At 38.2% G+C, this 18,983-nt stretch overlaps 1 protein-coding gene across 9 annotated transcripts in view; it reads right to left on the bottom strand.

Moving 5' to 3' along the window:
• GFM2 (GTP dependent ribosome recycling factor mitochondrial 2) overlaps window positions 1–18,983 on the bottom strand; it is a 55,296-nt gene that overhangs the window by 26,472 nt on the left and 9,841 nt on the right. For 8 of the 9 annotated variants that reach the window (XM_044932541.2, XM_025270855.3, XM_044932537.2 and 5 more), the window contains exons 4-12: window positions 18,141–18,198; window positions 17,592–17,689; window positions 14,046–14,171; window positions 13,249–13,337; window positions 8,288–8,376; window positions 6,499–6,559; window positions 6,053–6,232; window positions 1,575–1,655; window positions 117–265 (exon numbers count right to left, since the gene is read on the bottom strand). In XM_044932541.2, coding sequence (XP_044788476.2) covers window positions 117–265; window positions 1,575–1,655; window positions 6,053–6,232; window positions 6,499–6,559; window positions 8,288–8,376; window positions 13,249–13,337; window positions 14,046–14,171; window positions 17,592–17,689; window positions 18,141–18,198 — 931 coding nt within the window. The remainder of the gene's footprint in view (window positions 1–116; window positions 266–1,574; window positions 1,656–6,052; window positions 6,233–6,498; window positions 6,560–8,287; window positions 8,377–13,248; window positions 13,338–14,045; window positions 14,172–17,591; window positions 17,690–18,140; window positions 18,199–18,983) is intronic. The other variant, XM_044932538.2, reaches the window with a different exon arrangement.

Genomic DNA, 18,983 nt, shown 5'->3' with positions numbered 1-18,983 from the left:
TTCATCAATGTTATTCAGAAACTGTGCTTCAACTACCATTTTTAAAAAATAAGACCTATCTGTCTACCTATCTTTTCAAGTCTGTAAGATTTTAATCTATGTACTTTTATACTTACAGAAATTCATAGTTGCGTTCTTCCGGTGAAGGCAAGTACATAGTAATAGCGTCTAATAAGGGCTGGACCCCTTTGTTTTTCAGGGCACTTCCACAAAGCACAGGCACTGCTGTCTGAGCCAGTGTTACTCTGTGTATTGCAGCTTGTAGCTATAAAGCAGAGATATAAATGTTTTATGTGTAGTATTTTGGTCTCCACCAAAATATCTCAGAATCAGATGACTTCTCTAACTAACCATGTAAATTATTACTCCTCAGCACACTACCATCATTCTTTATGGCCTTATTCTTTATTTTTCATTGTAAATAACATTAATCACTATCTGGTATATTAGATATATATTTATTAGTTTACTGTCTGTCCCCCCATCCACTAGAATGTAAAATCTATATAAGCATTATAGCAAATCCCATAATATCACTAAATCACCAAAAACTGGAAAAGTGCCTAAAATAGTTGAAAAATATTTCTTGAAAAAGTTAATTACTTGTGATTTAACCTTGATAGTCTACTAGAAGAACTTGTTAGAAATTAGAAATATGAATTCCAGTTTCTTCAAATGAATTAAATCCACATTAAATAAAATCCAAGGCAAAATGAGGTGTACCAAAGTTAGAAACAACTTTTAAAAGATTACAAAAATCAAGAAAAGCTTAGATGTGTTTGCAAGCTATTGATACGAGGAATGGTGGCTCAACTTCATTCTATATTGTAAACTCTTTGGAAACAGAAATCATATTATGTGACTATATGGTATAGTAAACATCAAATCTAACCATTCAAATACAAAACAAGAAAAAAATTCAAACTTATAGCATTTCATGCAAAAGAAAAAACATTTTTTACACCTCTAACTTCTAATGGCTCAAAATTAATCTACAGATCTTGTGTTTTTCGTTAATTCTTTCCATGAAAAATAACCAAGCAAATTTGCTGGGCTCATCTTGAAGTCAACTTAAAACACATTACCACTTAAACACCGTTCATGGGAGAAGGTTCCTGGCAGAAAAAACCAAAAAGACCTTGAATAAATCTGTCATAATTCAAATACAATTCTCTGGTTTGATGTATTTCATAAGAAAGCCAGGAAAAAAAAAAAAAAAAAAAAAACACCTGGGAAGATCTAGAATCAATTTCCACTAACAATTAAAACAGATTCAGAAAAAATGTCCTGAGAAAAATGACCATTATAGTAGTCTGAAAGATCAGTAAATTAAAAAAAAAAACAAAAAAACAAATTTCTATCTGTGATTTCCCTACTACTACTTAGTGAAAGGATCACAGTGAAAGGAAAAGGATACAGAAAATGAACAATGTTCTCTAATTTTTAACAGTGTTCTAATTTTTAAGTCGGCATTTTCTAATGATATCCAAGGTTGAAAAAAAAATCTACAACAGTCATCAAACCACATCCAAAGAGTAAAACTTGGTCAGAAGTAAATGATTAATAAAATTTACCTTTTCAGCAGGTAGCAAATCAAAATTCTCACTAAATTCTCCTAAAACTAAGTCAGCAAATTCATCATCCAAATCTGCAACCTGTAAGGAAAGGCTTTAGTTCTATAACTTGCATTCATTATCACAACTATAGGTCTACACACCATAAACATAAATATTTCAAGACAATTACACAATCCAACTTATCCAGGCTAAGGAACTCATCACATCTTCTAGAGATTTTCTTTCAAAGGAAAGAGACTGAAAACTGAAGATACGAGCTCATGAGTTTTCTAAACTCATGGGAAGCAGAGCCTTTTGATAAAGCACCTCAATACAGTACTACCTACTCAGAGTACTCAAGAGAAATAAGAGAAAACTGACGACTGATAGCCAGAGACAATATACACAATGGACTACTGTTTAAAATAGATCTGGAGGGGACGTCCCTGGCAGTTCAGTGGTAAGAACTCTGTTATTACAATTCAGGGGGCGTGGGTTTGATCCCTGGTTGGGGAAATAACATACCACATGCTATGCTGTGTGACCAAAGTAAATAAATCGATAAACAGATTTGGGGTCTTAGTTCATAAAAGAAGTTTCATTTGGTAATCCTCTGATATTTTGAATGTTCATCATATCTTCTAAGTAAAAGAATACATCTTGTTTATAATTCGTCACTGAGGGAATAAATTTAAATTGAGAGGGTCATGGTATCATTTCAATAATAAAAACATAAATAACCTCATTCATATGTTTCCTAATCATTTGCCTATGTGACAGGAGAATTCGGCTGATAATAAAATTAACAAGAGAGTTTCAATGAGAAGCCTCCGCACTGCAAGCGTGGCCCCTGCCACCCAACTAGAGGAAGCCTGCGTGCGACAGTGAAGGCTCAGTGCCGGCAAACACAGATTTTAAAGAAGAAAAGAAAAAAGTATGTCACCTCTTTCTCTTGGTTACCCATGGAGATAATACTAGGACTTATCCCATGAGGCTACTGTGAAATTTAAATAACCAATTCAAACTACGCTTCCAGAACATATAGTAAGTATATAATATTCTTTTCATTGCTGTTCACCTTTGGAACACATCAAGTTGATTCTAGTTGCACTTATCTTATTCTCTTATTAAAAACTTTTTAACTGTGGTAAAATATAACTAACATAAAATTACCATTGTAACCATCTCTAAGTGAATAGAATAGTGTTAAGTATATTCCCACACCATCATAAAACTAATCTCTAGAACATTTTCATGTCACAAAACCAAAACTCTATATCCATGAAACAAACTCTTTCTCATTCTCCCTTCCCCCCAGCTCCTGGTTAATTATCATTCTACTTCCTGTCTCTATAATGCTGAGGACTCTAGATACTTCCTATAAGTGATATTCTACAGTATTTGTCTTTTTGTGATTGGCTTATTTCAATTAGCATAATGGCCTCAAAGTTCATCTATGTTGTAGCATATGTCAGAATTTCCTTATTAAGGCTGAATAATATTCCACTGTGTATACAGTACATTTTATCCACTTCCCTGCTGAAGAATACTTGGATTGCTCCCACTTTTTGGCTGTGTGAAAAATGCTGCCAAGAAGAAGGATGTACAAATAGCTCGAGAGCTTGCTTTCAATTTGTTTGGACATATACCCAGAAGTGGAATTGCTAACACATATGATAATTCTGTTTTCAATTTTCTGAGGAACCACAATAATGTTTTCCATAGTAGTTGAATCATTTTAATTCCCCAAACAGCGCACAAGGGTTACAATTTCTCCCCGTTCTTGACAACTCTTTTTTTTTAATTGTAGCTATCCTAGCTGGTGTGATATGCTGTTATTCTCTAATTCTATACATATGTATGTATTCCTTATAATGAATACTTTATTACTATCTACTGATGGTCATCTCAAATTTTCCTTATTTTCATTATATACCCATGTTCTGGAACACTGAGAGATATACATGCAAGTGTAATTTGGCTCCTTAACTATATTACAAAATCCTTCTTAGGTTTACTGATAGGCAGAGGTGTGTGTGTGTGTGTGTGTGTGTGTGTGTACTGATAGGTAGAGGGGTGCGTGTGTGTGTGTACTGATAGGTAGAGGGGTGCGTGTGTGCATGTGTGTGTGTGTGTGTGCACTCTGATAGGTAGAGGGGTGCGTGTGTGTGTGTATGTGTACTGATAGGTAGAGGGGTGTTTATGTGTGTGTGTGTGTGTGTGTGTGTGTGTGTGTGCTGATAGGCAGAGGTGTGTGTGTGTGTGTACTGATAGGTAGTGGTGTGTGTGTGTGTATGTGTACTGATAGGTAGAGGGGTGTGTGTGTATGTGTGCTGATAGGCAGAGGTGGGGGTGTGTGTGTGTACTGATAGGTAGAGGGGTGCGTGTGTCTGTGTACTGATAGGTAGAGGGGTGCGTGTGTGTGTGTACTCTGATAGGTAGAGGGGTGCGTGTGTGTGTGTACTGATAGGTAGCGGTGTGTGTGTGTGTGTGTGTGTGTGTATGTGTACTGATAGGTAGAGGGGTGTGTATGTGTGTGTGTGTGTGCTGATAGGCAGAGGTGGGTGTGTGTGTGTGTGTGTGTGTGTGTGTGTGTGTACTGATAGGCAGAGGTGTGTGTGTGTGTACTGATAGGTAGAGGGGTGCGTGTGTGCGTGCACTCTAATAGGTAGAGGGGTGCGTGTGTGTGTGTACTGATAGGTAGCGGTGTGTGTGTGTGTATGTGTACTGATAGAGGCGTGCGTGTGTGTGTGTGTGTGTGTGTGTGTGTGCTGCTATGCAGAGGTGTGGGTGTGTGTGTGTGGGTGTGTGTGTACTGATAGGCAGAGGTGTGTGTGTGTGTGTTTGTGTACTGATAGGTAGAGGGGTGTGTGTGTGTGTGTACTGATAGGTAGAGGGGTGTGTGTGTGTGTGTACTGAAATGTAGAGGGGTGCATGTGTGTGTGTGTGTACTGATGTGTGTGTGTACTGATAGGTAGAGGGGTGCATGTGTGTGTGTGTGTACTGATAGGTAGAGGGGTGTGTGTGTGTATGTGTACTGATAGGTAGAGGGGTGCGTGTATGTGAACTGATAGGTAGAGGTGTGTGTGTGTGTGTGTATGTACTGATAAGTAGATGTGTGTGTGTGTACTGATAGGTAGCGGTGTGTGTGTGTGTACTGATAGGTAGAGGGGTGTGTGTGTGTGTGTGTGTACTGATAGGCAGAGGTGTGTGTGTGTGTGTGTACTGATAGGTAGAGGTGTGTGTGTGCACGCATGGTCATGCTTAGTTGCTCAGTCACGTCTGACTCTTTGCAACTCCATGAACCGTAGTCCGCCAGGCTCCTCCATGGGGATTCTCCAGGTAAGGCTTGAACCCAGGTCTCTCGCATTGCAGGCGGATTCTTTACCATCTGACCCACCAGGGAAACTCTGATAGCTCTTTGGTACAAGTCGAAACACCTCAGAGGGGAACCAGTTATATACCTAATTATTGATTCCACTTGTATTCTTTTTATGCCCCCTCCACCTCAAATTAGAGAGTATAGCAAAACAGGTAAGAGCTCTAGCTCTAACTAAGACAGTCTGGGTTCAGATTCCCGTTCTGCTGCTCATTAGCTATATGACAACTTATTAAAGCACTCTAAGCTTTCCTCACCTATAAAATGGAAATACTATATAGGACATCTGCTAATGTAAAAAAGATGATGGAATTGCTTTGACCCAGCAATTCCACTCCTATATTTAGCAAATTCTTGCAATGTGTACAAAGAGATACATACCAAGATGTTCACAGAAACACCGCTCACAACAACAAAAAAAGAGGAAACAATCTCAAGTCCATTCACAGGAGAACAGACAATAAACTGTAGGATAATATTATACTGGAACACTATAGAAGACTGAAAAGGAATGAAGTGTAACCACACGTCACACATGAATGAATCTCCAACATGTTGAAAAACGTAATAAAATACAAACAGTATCATTTCATTTAAGTGAAAGTAGCTCAGTTGTGTCTGATTCTTTGCGACCCCATGGATTATACAGTCCATGGAATTCCCCAGGCTAGAATACTGGCGTGGGTAGGCTTTCCCTTCTCCAGGGGATCTTCCCAACCCAGGGATCAAACCCAGGTCTCCTGCATTGCAGGCGGATTCTATACCAGCTGAGCCATAAGGCAGGCCCCATTTCATTTAAGTAAAATTCAAAAACATGGAAAATGAGGTATATATCTGTAGTAAACTATAAAGTAAAGCAAATGAAAGATAAATACTGCAATCAAGGTGGTGGGAGCGGGTAGATGATTAGTGGAAGGGAGACAGAACAGGAAGTAGCACACAGAGACTCAAGAGTATTGCTAATATTCTGCTTCTTAAGCTGGGTGGTGATTACACAGGTGTTCACAGTATTATACTTTATATATTCTATATGTAAATTTAGATGAAATGTCACAGTAAACATTTTTTAAAGTTTCTAAATATTTAAGCAATTTTAAGCTCAAAGTATTTACTTTACTTGTTCAATTAAGGCATTCCTTGCTTCTGTTGTTTCTTTCAGCAATTGAGGATCACTCATTTCCAAGAGGGGTTTTCTCTCAAAGTCTTTTCCATCATCTGAATTGGGATTCCAAAGAAGTTTTTCTTTACCTACTACATCCACCACTCCTTTGAAAGCTTTGCCTTCACCAATTGGTAACTATAAGTCAGAGACAGACAAACATTTTATTAAATGATCATTAGAACTCAATTAAAACTATACTGGTGATAAAACTTCCCCCACTCACTCCCAAATGTCTCTTATCATCATTATCATAATCGAAATCTATTTTTACTTATATCCTAACTTCTTCCAAAAGGATTTGAGATAGCTTCAAAAATGTATATAATACCACCACAATAAACTGATAAGGAAACTAAGAAGGATCTGTTCATATTAATTAAACCAAATATTAATCAACCAACCTGTAAAAGCAAAGGTTTTGCTTTCAACTTCTCTCTGATGCTTTCAACTGCATAGTTAAAACTGTAAAATAATTAAAAATGTTAAGATTCTTAAAATAGGATTTAAGAATGTTCCCTAAAATTATAACCCTAAATTGCTCCTAATGTTCACCATTTAACATTTTTCCACAGGACATCTTGTCTAATCTTTTAATGTTAACTTCAGATTAACAGTCCCTGGAGAAGGGAATGGCAACCCACTCCAGTACTCTTGCCTGGAGAATTACATGGACAGAGGAGCCTGGCAGGCTACAATCCATGGGATCACAAAGAGTCGGACATGACTGAGTGACTAACACTTTCACTTCTCAGATAAAAGTGATTAAGAATCTATCATAATTCTGCCACACGTGTATTTAGGGCATTTTATTATTATGAGCTTCATTTAACTAAAGTTTGAGGTTAAGATTAAATGAATTGATCAAAGTCACACAGAATAAATTAGAGTTAAGATTCAAATGCAAGATTTATGATTACAAGTCAAAGATTCTTTCTTCTAACAAATATCAATACATTTATTATCACACATGACTACCCACTTTCTTCCAAGAGCCAGCCTGATTTTTCTATACTTTTATCTCAGGCATTCTTCATATCATATGCTATACTGTTCATTTCTGTGCTAACACTAGGGCTGGCTGCCTACGAAACACATGCCATCTTTGGCATGAGGGCTGATTCATACACACATGCAGATCATTCTGGTCCCAATGTCTCTGAGCAGCAACCTAGTATCCAGGCATCTCCCTCCCATCATTACAGGTTCTGTCAGTCAGTACAGGCAGTACTTCTATCAACCTCAAGGAACTCCAAACAGAAAATGGTCAGAACTTTAGTCTAGCACATTTTGAAGGTTGCTGTGCTTTTACTCATCAAGACGCAAGTCCTTTAAACCAGCAGCCTTAGAATTACTATACAGAGTGACAGAAACACAAAGCATACCTGTGTGGTATTAGAAGAGACACGGTTTATGGTTTCTGTCACTCTCACACCACAGATCAGGACTGCTCCCTTTCACATTTCCCCAGAATCATCAGAATTCTTAATTCTTGCCCTTTCACATTTTCTCCAAATCCTTCATACATTCTTGACTGTCTGAGTTCTGTTCTCAGAATAACGTATCCATTTAGGGTCACCACTCTAAGTCTGCAGAATTACCACTACATCTCAGCACTAACTGGTTTGCTCTATATGCAGGTCTCAAAACACCTATGTTCTCCTTCCTAGTTTCTTTTCATTGAGAGCATTTTACCCAGTAGCTAAAGAAAATCAGGGGACAAGGAAGAACATCATTCACTGAGGCAACTACAGGAAACAATTCTCCACCCTCTACCCTTAGCAATGACAGGAGCACCATTCAGCAATACAAGGACTCAGCCATACAACTCTAAATAGAGCCAGTGGAATCAGAAAACATCACTCTGTCAGGAGCCTAAAAAATAGGATAAAGCCTCTCTACCTTAGAATCAGAGCGCTTCATCATCTATCAGCTCTCTATTAATCCCACATTGTTACTTTATCTATTAGCTGCTTTGAATTTTTTTTAAATGGGATTGAATTGGGACACCATGGAATAGGTACCATGGATTGAATTGGTATACCATGGAATAGATACCATAGATTGAACTGGGATACCATGGAATAGATTATACTCTGTAGGGAATAGCTGTTTCTAAATTAAAGTTATAGTGCATTAAAAGCTCAAATAATATTCTTACTTTGATAAGCCAAAGAAACACATTTTAAATACCTTGCTCCAATTTTGTCCATCTTGTTTAAAAAACAGATTCGAGGTACCTTGTGCTTATCAGCTTGCCTCCATACTGTAAGAGTTTGTGCCTAAAGCAAAGATAAGGAAAAAAACACATATTTGACAAAAACAACTGTTACTACACATGAAATAAGCAGACCTCAGCCTGTACTATAACGGAACTGAACCATATACCAGAGGAATTTAGCAGTAAAAATTAACCAGTATATGCAACAATGAAAATGAGTGTCAAAAACATTATATTGGGTGAAAGATGCTGTGCTATTTATATGAGGTTCAATAATACCACTGCACATATACCTCTGGACCCACATTAACGCTGTCAGGTTAAAACAGCTAAGAAAATGATCAAGTATGACTGAAGATTATGATTCCAACCGAGAATACTTTGGGTGAACCAGGATGCAAAACAAAGGAAATGAACAACTGAGAAGTACAGGGAGTCACAGAAAGAGGACTTAACCAAGAATCACAAGAGCTTCTTTGGCTTCACCTTACTTGGTAACAATCACACTTGGTAACATCATACAATACTGAACTCATCAGTTTTCTGATCTGTGCAATATGGACTTTTGCCTTAATTAATTCAGACAGTTGTAATGTGAAAAGAACAAATAGGAATGTACTATAAAATGCTACTATGACAAAAATCAAGTATTTTTACTTGAATGTTTGAATACTCATGTAAACTGAAGAAAATTTAAGGAGGGGAAAGGAAGCCAACACCTGTGTTTCTAAGTCACAATTCTCATATGCTTTTTTATTTGGCTTCTTTTAATTCTACTTTCTGTACGTGTTAAATATAAACAGTTTGCCTAGTGGAGAAGGCAATGGCACCCCACTCCAGTACTCTTGCCTTGAAAATCCCAGGGACAGAGGAGCCTGGTAGGATGTAGTCCAAGGGGTTGCTAAGAGTCGGACACGACTGAGCGACTTCACTTTCACGCATTGGAGAAGGAAATGGCAACCCACTCCAGCGTTCTTGCCTGGAGAATCCCAGGGACGGGGGAGCCTGGTGGGCTGCCGTCTATGGGGTCGCACAGAGTTGGACACAACTGAAGCAACTTAGCAGCAGCAGCAGCAGTGTAGAGTCTAGACTTTTAAAAACCTAATGTGCTGACATTGTTAAAATAGAAACCAGTTTGTCATTTGTTTTATTAGGTAAAACTTAATATACAATAAAATACAGCTACCCCCTGAACAACACAGGGATTAGGGTGCAAACCTCTGCAAAGTCAAAAGTCCACTTATAACTTTACAGTTGGCCTCCCTTATCTGCAGTTCTGCATCTGCAGATTCAACCAACCATGGCTTATGGAGTCTGAAGCGCCTATTTAGTGGAAAAAAATCCACTTGTAAGCAGGCCCATGAAGTTCAAACCCATGCTGTTTGAGGGTCAACTGTATACAGATTTTAAGAGTACAGTTCAATGAATTTTGATAAATGTGTATACTTCTATAACTACTACCCCAATGAAGAGTTAGAACACATAGAACATTAGAGACTTTTATGTCCCAAGATTCATTCTGCCTGTTATTGAACCTCATATAAATAGCACAGCATCTTTCACCCAATATAATGTTTTCGACACTCATTTTCATTGTTGCATATACTGGTTAATTTTTACTGCTAAATTCCTCTGTATAAAACCTGGCATGCTACAACAGTCCACGGGGTCACTAAGAGTTGGACACGACTGGGTGACTGAACAACAACAAGGACAAGTGTATACTTAATTTTACAAGAAACTGCCAAATAGTCTTCCACTGTGGGTCCAGTATTTTACAGTCCCACCAACAACGTGTAAGAGTTCCAATTACTACACATCCTCAACCAATAGATTTTAGCTATTCTTGTGGGTATGAAATGGTCATTGTAATTTTAATCTGCATTTCCCTAATGACCAATGAAACTGAGCATCTTTTCATGTGCTCACTGGCCATTCACCTGCTTCTTTGGTGAAGTATCCTTGATTCAAGTCCTTTGTCTTTTTTTCTTTTTAAACTGGGTTGTTAGGTTTTATTGGGTTATTACTGACATGCAGTTCTTCTAGATACAAGTCCTTGGTCATACACATGTACTGCGAAAATTTCAGTACATACTTCCAAGACAATAATACTCTCTACATAATCAGATGTTATTGCACTCTGGAAGTTTAGCATTCTTACAGTATTTTATCTAGCATTATACATCTTTTTCACAGTCTAAGGCTTGCTTTTGTTTTTTTTTTAAGTTTCAAACATGTAATTTTGATGAGGTCCAATGAATCATTTTGTTTTCTGTTTCCTGTGTCTTCTCTAAGAAATTGTTACCTGGTGGCCCCACTAATTTTTATGTGGGTTGGAGGGGGGAATATATATTATAAATTTCCCAAGAAACAAAACATATTAAGAAATAAAACTCTCATCACTCCACCTGCCACCTAAAAGCTCATCTACTATTTTAGCAAATAGCCTCCTGCATCACAAATTCAGAAACTTCCTACTAAGCATATTTCAATCTTGTAAATAATGTAATCTATCTGAATGATTAAGTGTCAAATGCCTGTAAAGAATTATAATGATAGGAAGGATGCAACCACTAGGAAATGAAGTGACTCAAAGAAATACAAATAATAGTGTATAATCAACCTCAGACCTCAGTGCCAGGCTTTATATCAAGCAAATATCACTGTCTGTCAGGGGTCCTCAGGTGGACAGACAATAACTGTTTTATTTCCCCTCCAACTTTTCATTTGAAACACTTCAAATCTATAAAAAAGGGGAAAGAACAGTACAATAAATATGCATGTACTCTTCATTCACCTAGATTTACTAAATATTAACATTTTGTTACACTTGCCTTTTGTCTCTCTCTATATAAACACGTGCCTCTGTACACATTATGTGTGTGGTGGGTGTGAAAATGTGCCACTTGAAAGTACTATGTAGAGCACAATTAACTGATGGTCCCAACCGTTAGCCTTCTAGATCAACACCATGTTCTTCCAAGGGGCCCATTCTTGGGGCCTAGCTGTTCCCAGCTAATGACTGAGTTCAGCAGAGTAATAATGTAGGTCTATTCCCACAAGACATGGGTTCCTCTAACAGGTGACTTTGTCTTGAAGACTCCCCAGAGTATAGTCAAACTCTTTTGTAACTCTGCTATAGCCTGAGACTCTTCCTCCCGAATCCCCCTTCCTACCCCTCTCCTTCACAGGTGTAAGCCTGTCCTGTGGTCTGAACACCCTCTGCCACTTCTCTTTCTCCTTTTTTATTCCCCCCAATAAATATCTTCTACATCTAATCCCATCTTGGCACCCAAACTAAAACTGTGTGTATCTGTGGGTGGATGGGAGCTGAGCCATGAGATCACATTGCAGATCCTAAATACTTCAGCATGCATTTCCTAAGGATAAGGACATTCTCCTACGTAATCAGTTATGAAGACCACATTCAGGGAAATTTAAGTTGACATTTAAAAAAAATTTTCTGGCTGTACCTTGTGGCATGGGGGATCTTAGTTTTCACCAGGGATAGAACCTATGCTCCCTGCATTGGAATGACAGAGTCTCAACCACTGGACCAGCAGGGAAGTCCCCTGATACAATACTTTAATATATATACTTCATATTCAAATTCCTGATTTTCCCAAAGATGTCCTTTGTAACCTTTTTGATCCAGGATTCCACTGACAAGGATATGTTACATTTAGTCTTCTTGTTTCTTTAGAATTCTGTAATCTAGAACAGTTTCCCAGCTCCTCCCAACCCCAATCATTCATTTTCCTTATGTTTTTTCCTTATATTTTTCCTCTCAATTTCTGAAAAGCCTTGGCCCGCTGTTTTGAAGAATGACTTTCAATTTAGATTTGTTAGTCTATTTTCTCACACTATGAGCCAAACATTTTTGCCAGAAAACAATACCCTTCTTAGTGCCTCACATCAGGAGGCCCATGGTGTCGATTTGTCCCATTTTGGGGTACGCTGATTTTGATCCCTTAATTAAGATACTACTTTTAATAATCTTAAGAAGAATTAATATGGTTCTATATTCAAGGTAAAGCCAATCTTGAGATTACAAAACAAACAAAATAACAGCTAAAGAAAACGTAACAGACCCCAGGAGCAATAATTTAAGGATTATTGCTATCATTTTCAGGATTTATTCAAAGAGATTTACATTAAGTTTTAGGAGAAATACGTCATGTGTTGCTCATATTTCTGCATGTTTTATCAGGGGAGGCACTGACTGCCTTTGTTCCAGACTATCTTTTTAGACTTTGTATAGTGAACAGTTTAGAGACAGCAGCTAGTGTCTCCTTCAGAGCAAAAGGTAGGTAGGCTTACAACCCTGGAAGACACTGTATCCCTTCAGAGCAGAGAGCAGGCGTGTCTACTGCCCACTATACAACACCCGCGTTCTCTAAGCACAGCTCCACTGCACATGCAGCTGTCACCTGACCTCTCTTTAGTCACCCTAAGGGAATTAGGGCTTGAGGAATCAGCACAATGAAATGTTGATACTCTGGATATTGCTATTTTGGTGACTAATACGGTCTTTCATCCTTGACTCAGGAATCTTATGTCTTCTGCCAGAATCCATAAAGCTATGGCAGACTAATTTGTTAGCTTGAGAGTAAGAATCCAGCTCTTCTCAAAACCAACTTTCATTATTTCCTACAGAAAAGTAAACTTTACTTTCCTTTTACTCTGAAGTACATGAGATCACATCTCAATATTAAATTCCAAATTATTCCAAATTCTTTTCATCATAATTGGACTTATATGAGCTTACCAAAGAAAGGATTATAATACCATCAATTTGAGCTTATGAAATAAAGGGCTATAATAGTATCAATTTCAGCTTACCAAATAAAGGGCTATAGTTAAATCAATCTGATGCATTCTACTTTTTTAAAAAAATTATACTTTCTACCTTTACTTTGGCAATATTTTTTACCTCTACACCGGCAGAGGCATCAAACACGGCCACTGCACCATCTAACACTCTCAGGCAGCGCTCAACCTCCAAGGTAAAATCCACATGACCTAAGAAAAACATGAGAAATATAACACCTAAAATCTTTAAACCACAACCACCACCACATGATCCAGCAATCCCACTTTTGGGTTTACACCCAAAAGAACTGAAAGGATAATTTCAAAGAGATATTTACACTTCCATGTTCAGAAGGGCACTATTCACAATAACCAAGAGGTGGAAGCAACCCAAATATTCATCAATTTTCTGTATTCAAATATTCACCATATATTTCTGTATATACACAAAATTTTGTATGTATACCATAATGTCTTCCTTATGGGCAATGGAATACTACATAGTCTTCCAAAGGAACGAAGTACTGTCACAGGCTACAATACAGATGAACCCTACAAAGTTTTGCTAAGTGAAATAAGCCTGTCACAAAAGGATAAATAGTGTACAATTCTATTATAAGCTGTATCTTAAGCAGTCAGTCTTATAGATCTAGAAAGTAGAATGGTGGTTACCAGAGGTCAGTCAAGGGGACAAAGAAGAGAAGCTGTTTAAGGGTACAGAATCTCAGTTCAAAAAAATGAAAAAGTTCTGGAGATCTATTTCACAATAATGTGAACAATCTTACTCTACTGAATGGTACACTTAAAAATTATTAAGATGGTGAATTTTACATGTTTTTTACCACAATTAAATACACACACAAATAAAAAAATCTCAAAACAATGTAGCACCTCTGCACTGCTGAAACAGCACCATACCTGGTGTATCAATAAGATTGATTCTGTACCCCTTCCAATCAAATGTGACAGCAGCTGACTGAATAGTTATGCCTCGTTCTCGCTCTTGAGCCATGAAATCTGTCACTGTGTCTCCATCATCAACATCTAGCCAGGAAAAGAAATGACATAGTTAGGCTTAAAAGCAAGTGTATTTTATAGGCCTTTGATTTCTACCTAACATAGTTCAATATGCTCTAAGAAAAACTGTTCATAATATAATTGATTTAATATTTAAGATCCTTAAGCCTTTTCTAAATTAAGCATCATTCTAGAAAAGGTTTTTTTAGCAGATGAGAAGATACAGCAGTGGTGGCCACAGGACTGGAAAAGGTCAGTTTTCATTCCAATCCCAAAGAAAGGCAATGCCAAAGAATGCTCAAACTACTGCACAATTGCACTCATCTCACACACTAGTAAAGTAATGATCAAAATTCTCCAAGCCACGCTTCAGCAATACGTGAACCATGAACTTCCAGATGTTCAAGCTGGTTTTAGAAAAGGCAGAGATCAAATTGCCAACATCCGCTGGATCATCAAAAAAGCAGGAGAGTTCCAGAAAAACATCTATTTCTGCTTTATTGACTATGCCAAAGCCTTTGACTGTGTGGATCACCACAAACTGTGGAAAATTCTGAAAGAGATGGGAATACCAGACCACCTGACCTGCCTCTTGAGAAACCTACATGCAGGTCAGGAAGCAACAGTTAGAACTGGACATGGAACAACAGACTGGTTCCAAATAGGGAAAGGAGTACGTCAAGGCTGTATATTGTCACCCTGCTTATTTAACTTCCATGCAGAGTACATCATGAGAAACGCTGGGCTGGATGAAGCACAAGCTGAAATCGAGATTGCTGGGAGCAATATCAATAACCTCAGATATGCAGATGACACCACCCTTATGGCAGAAAGTGAAGAGGAATTCAAAAGCCTCTTGATGAAAGTGAAAGAGGAGAATGAAAAAGTTGGCTTAAAGCTCAACATTCAGAAAACGAAGATCATGGCATCTGGTCCCATCACTTAATGGCAAATAGATGGGGAAACAGTAGAAACAGTGTCTGACTTTATATTTTTGGGCTCCAAAATCACTGCAGATGGTGACTGCAACCATGAAATTAAAAGACGCTTATTCCTTGGAAGGAAAGTTATGACCAACCTAGATAGCATATTCAAAAGCAGAGACATTACTTTGCCAACAAAGGTCTGTCTAGACAAGGCTATGGTTTTCCCAGTGGTCATGTATGGATGTGAGAGTTGGACTGTGAAGAAGGCTGAGCACTGAAGAATTGATGCTTTTGAACTGTGGTGTTGGAGAAGACTCTTGAGAGTCCCTTGGACTGCAAGGAGATCCAACCAGTCCATTCTGAAGGAGATCAGTCCTGGGTGTTCATTGGAAGGACTGATGCTAAAGCTGAAACTCCAATACTTTGGCTACCTCATGCGAAGAGTTGACTCATTGGAAAAGACCCTGATGCTAGGAGGGATTGGGGGCAGGAGGAGAAGGGGATGACAGAGGATGAGATGGCTGGATGGCATCACCGACTCGATGGACATGAGTTTGAGTGAACTCTGGGAGATAGTGAAGGACAGGGAGGCCTGGTGTGCTGCAATTCATGGGGTCGCAAAGAGTCGGACATGACTGAGCGACTGATCTATTTCATAAAAATATTTTTTTTCTGTAATAATGAAGATTAAACTCTTTAATTATTTTAATTTTACTGAATCATATACTTCTTTCATTTTTTTCCTAGTTTAACTTTCATTATCCCATCTTTATCTGATGTTCCTCACACCTGATCCCTTGACGGGAGGCAGAGTAATGCCATAAAAGAGCACAGACAAACCAAATTTTAATTCCAACCTTATTACTTCCCTACAATATTTTTAAAATTTTTATTGGAATATAGTTGCTTTCCAATGTTGTTAGTTTCTATTGTACAGCAAAGTGAATCAGCTAACTTTCGCGAGTTGGGCAAAAGACTCTTTTGCAATCCCATGGACTGCAGTCTGCCAGGCTCCTCTGTCCATGGATTTTCCAGGCAAGAATACTGGAGTGGGGTGCCATTTCCTTCTTCAGGGGATCTTCCCAACCCAGGGATCAAGCCCGAGTCTCCTGCATTGGCAGGTGAATTTTTTTTACCACTGAGCCACCTGGAAGCTCCATTTTCCCATTTACACGGCAAAAAATTCCATGAGAAATTCATGTGTTTATCATTATGACAGGAACCTATCATCATGAAGATTCTCATCTTGAATGGTTTTATCCTTTTAAAAGTCTCAGCCCATTCCAAGGACCTAGAGAAATGGTTCTCAATGGAGCACATTTCAAAATCACTTTGGTGGACTCCTCTGGTGGTACCGTGCTTAAGAATCTACCTGCCAATACAGGAAACATGGGTTCAATCTCTGGTTCAGGAAGATTCCACAGGCAACGGGCAACTAAAGGCCATGCACCAAAACTACTTGGCTGATGTAGTGCCCGCAGAGCCTGTGTGCTGCACCTACTGAGGCCCATGAGTCTAGAGCCTGTGCTCCACAACAGGAGAAGCCACCTCCATGAGAAGCTTATGCACCACAACAAAGAGTAGCCCCTGCTCACCGCAACCAGAGAAAGCCTGCAAGCAGCAATGAAGACTCAGGGCAACCAAATAAAAAAAAGGACGTGATGCCCTCCGTGTGAAAAAAGAAAAAAAAGAAAAAAAATGTTTCACCAGAGATAAGGGGCAAGGTAGAAAAAGAGAATCACAGTTTTTGACATATTATAATAAAAAAAGTAAATTCAAACTTAGGTAAATAATACTATTACTGGGGTTAAAGATTAACAAAATCCTTTCTTGTTCTGCATGAGAATTTGACCTCTGGCTAACTTTCCAGCTCTTTTCTCCTACAGCCCAGAAAACAAGTATGTCAAATGCACTGCTAGGCAACATGCTTACGGAAAAAATAATTTCTGACTGGTGAACTACACCTGACTTGGGAAGGACTAACAATGAATTATAAATACCTGATGAAGAACTCTAGGCTTCCCTGAGTGGGGTATGGCATGTCCTTTGTGAGAAACCTGGGAGGTGGCCCACAGAGCTGTAACAAGAGATACTCACTCCTCCAAGGCATGAGCTTTCCAAGCTAGAGTGGCTCCTGTGAATCTTGTTACCTTGCACCTAAGCTATCACTTTTGGGTGGCCAAAGAAGACAGTTTCAACAGAGCTCTGGAGACTGCTGTAAGAACTTCTGCAGGAAGAAGCACCCGTTGCTGCTCCGCTTGTAAGCTACGTTTCCTACCCCCAAAGACTTCTGAGTGGACCAGTGCCAACTGCAGCCCAAGACACATGAGTCTGAATGTTTACCTGAAGCTAAAAAGATCCTCTGGTGAGTACTGTAACTACCTTAACTTTATGTTGTGGCTTAGACAGTGCTGCCTCCATGCCATACTCAAGATCTCTGAGTTGACTTTTTAATCAAAATATTTCCCAATGATGTTTTTTCTAATGGGGCTGGGGGGGGAGAAGAGGAATCCAATCTAACCTCCCAGTGATCTTGTGTATCCAGAATAATATAAAATTCTTTCTGTGGTGGTAGTTTTTCCTGCATCAATATGAGCCATAATTCCAATATTACGAATTCTGTTTAAAAGGGAAGAAAAAAAAAAGACATGTATTATAAGGTGGACATTACTGAAACTGTAAAATCAAAATATCTATGCTATGCAATTTTCAAAACTGGTTAGTATTTCAACATTTTATATAAAAGTGTAAAAATTAGAAAAATGGATAATGTATCACTCTCACAGTATTCTGACAAAACAGCTAAGTAACCAAAGAGCTAACTACAATTCTGTGAATATCTTATATTTATTTCTATGAAAAGTGTGCTGCTGCTACATTAAAAATTTCTAGCATTGAACTGAGACAACCGCTTTTAAGAGACAAACCAACATCTATTTATAGTTGATTAGGTAGGACAGGAAGTTATAAAAATTAGAGCACTCACTAAATGCTGAATTAAGCCTGTGAGAGACACCTGTAATATTTCATGGCAGCCTATGGAAAAGACAGTATCAATGATGAGACTTACTTAGCAATAGGAGGATTGATGATGGAATGAAGGGACTTGGTATCATTTCCTATTAAACCTAATGGAAAGAGTGTTAAAATTGAACTGTTAAAGAAAATGTCCTTAATTTATAAATTAAAGAAATTAAAAGAATTTTATGCAAATAGTATAATACCAATTAAAGTAAAATTCAAACTAAATGTAACACTCATTTACCTAAAATTTATTTTCTTGCACTCTCTAAGAAAGCTTGATCTTGAACCAAACAAACAACAACAACAAAAAATGCACAAGGACTTTGCTGGTGGTCCAGTGGCTGGGACTCTGCCCTCCTAGTGTAGGGGCCCCAGGTTCAACCCCTAGTCAGGGAACTGGATTTCACATGCCACAACCAAGAGATCGCATGCCATGACTAAGATCCAGCACAGCCAAATAAATAACTTAAAATCAAAAAACAAAAACACCACACACTCCTGTAAACTGACACTGTCAAGGCTTGAAGAGCAAAAAGTGATGCTCATATCATCTGACAACGGTTTTTGTACAACTTGGAACCTACCATGCCTCAGCAATTCCAAGGACATAATACCTTTAAAGACAGCCTAGGAGGTGTCACTGAATAGGAAAGCTATAATAATCTAATATTTATAGAAGGCCAAATAGTATTTCTGGAATAAAAAAGTCATGATGACTTACTCCACACTTACCATTTACTCTATTAATACTAAAAAAACAATGCAGTTACATTTATAAATTTAATCTACACCTTTCTGGTATTTAAACCAGTTCTCCCAAACTTCTATAATAAATTATGAAGACGTCTATTATATTTTGAAAACCTGATGGCAGTCTGAAGACTGGATG

Source organism: Bubalus bubalis, chromosome 19 (assembly GCF_019923935.1).
Source record: "Bubalus bubalis isolate 160015118507 breed Murrah chromosome 19, NDDB_SH_1, whole genome shotgun sequence".
Taxonomy (NCBI): Eukaryota; Metazoa; Chordata; class Mammalia; order Artiodactyla; family Bovidae; genus Bubalus; species Bubalus bubalis.
Note: the sequence above shows the minus strand (reverse complement) of the source record. Positions and strands in the feature narration are given on the sequence as shown.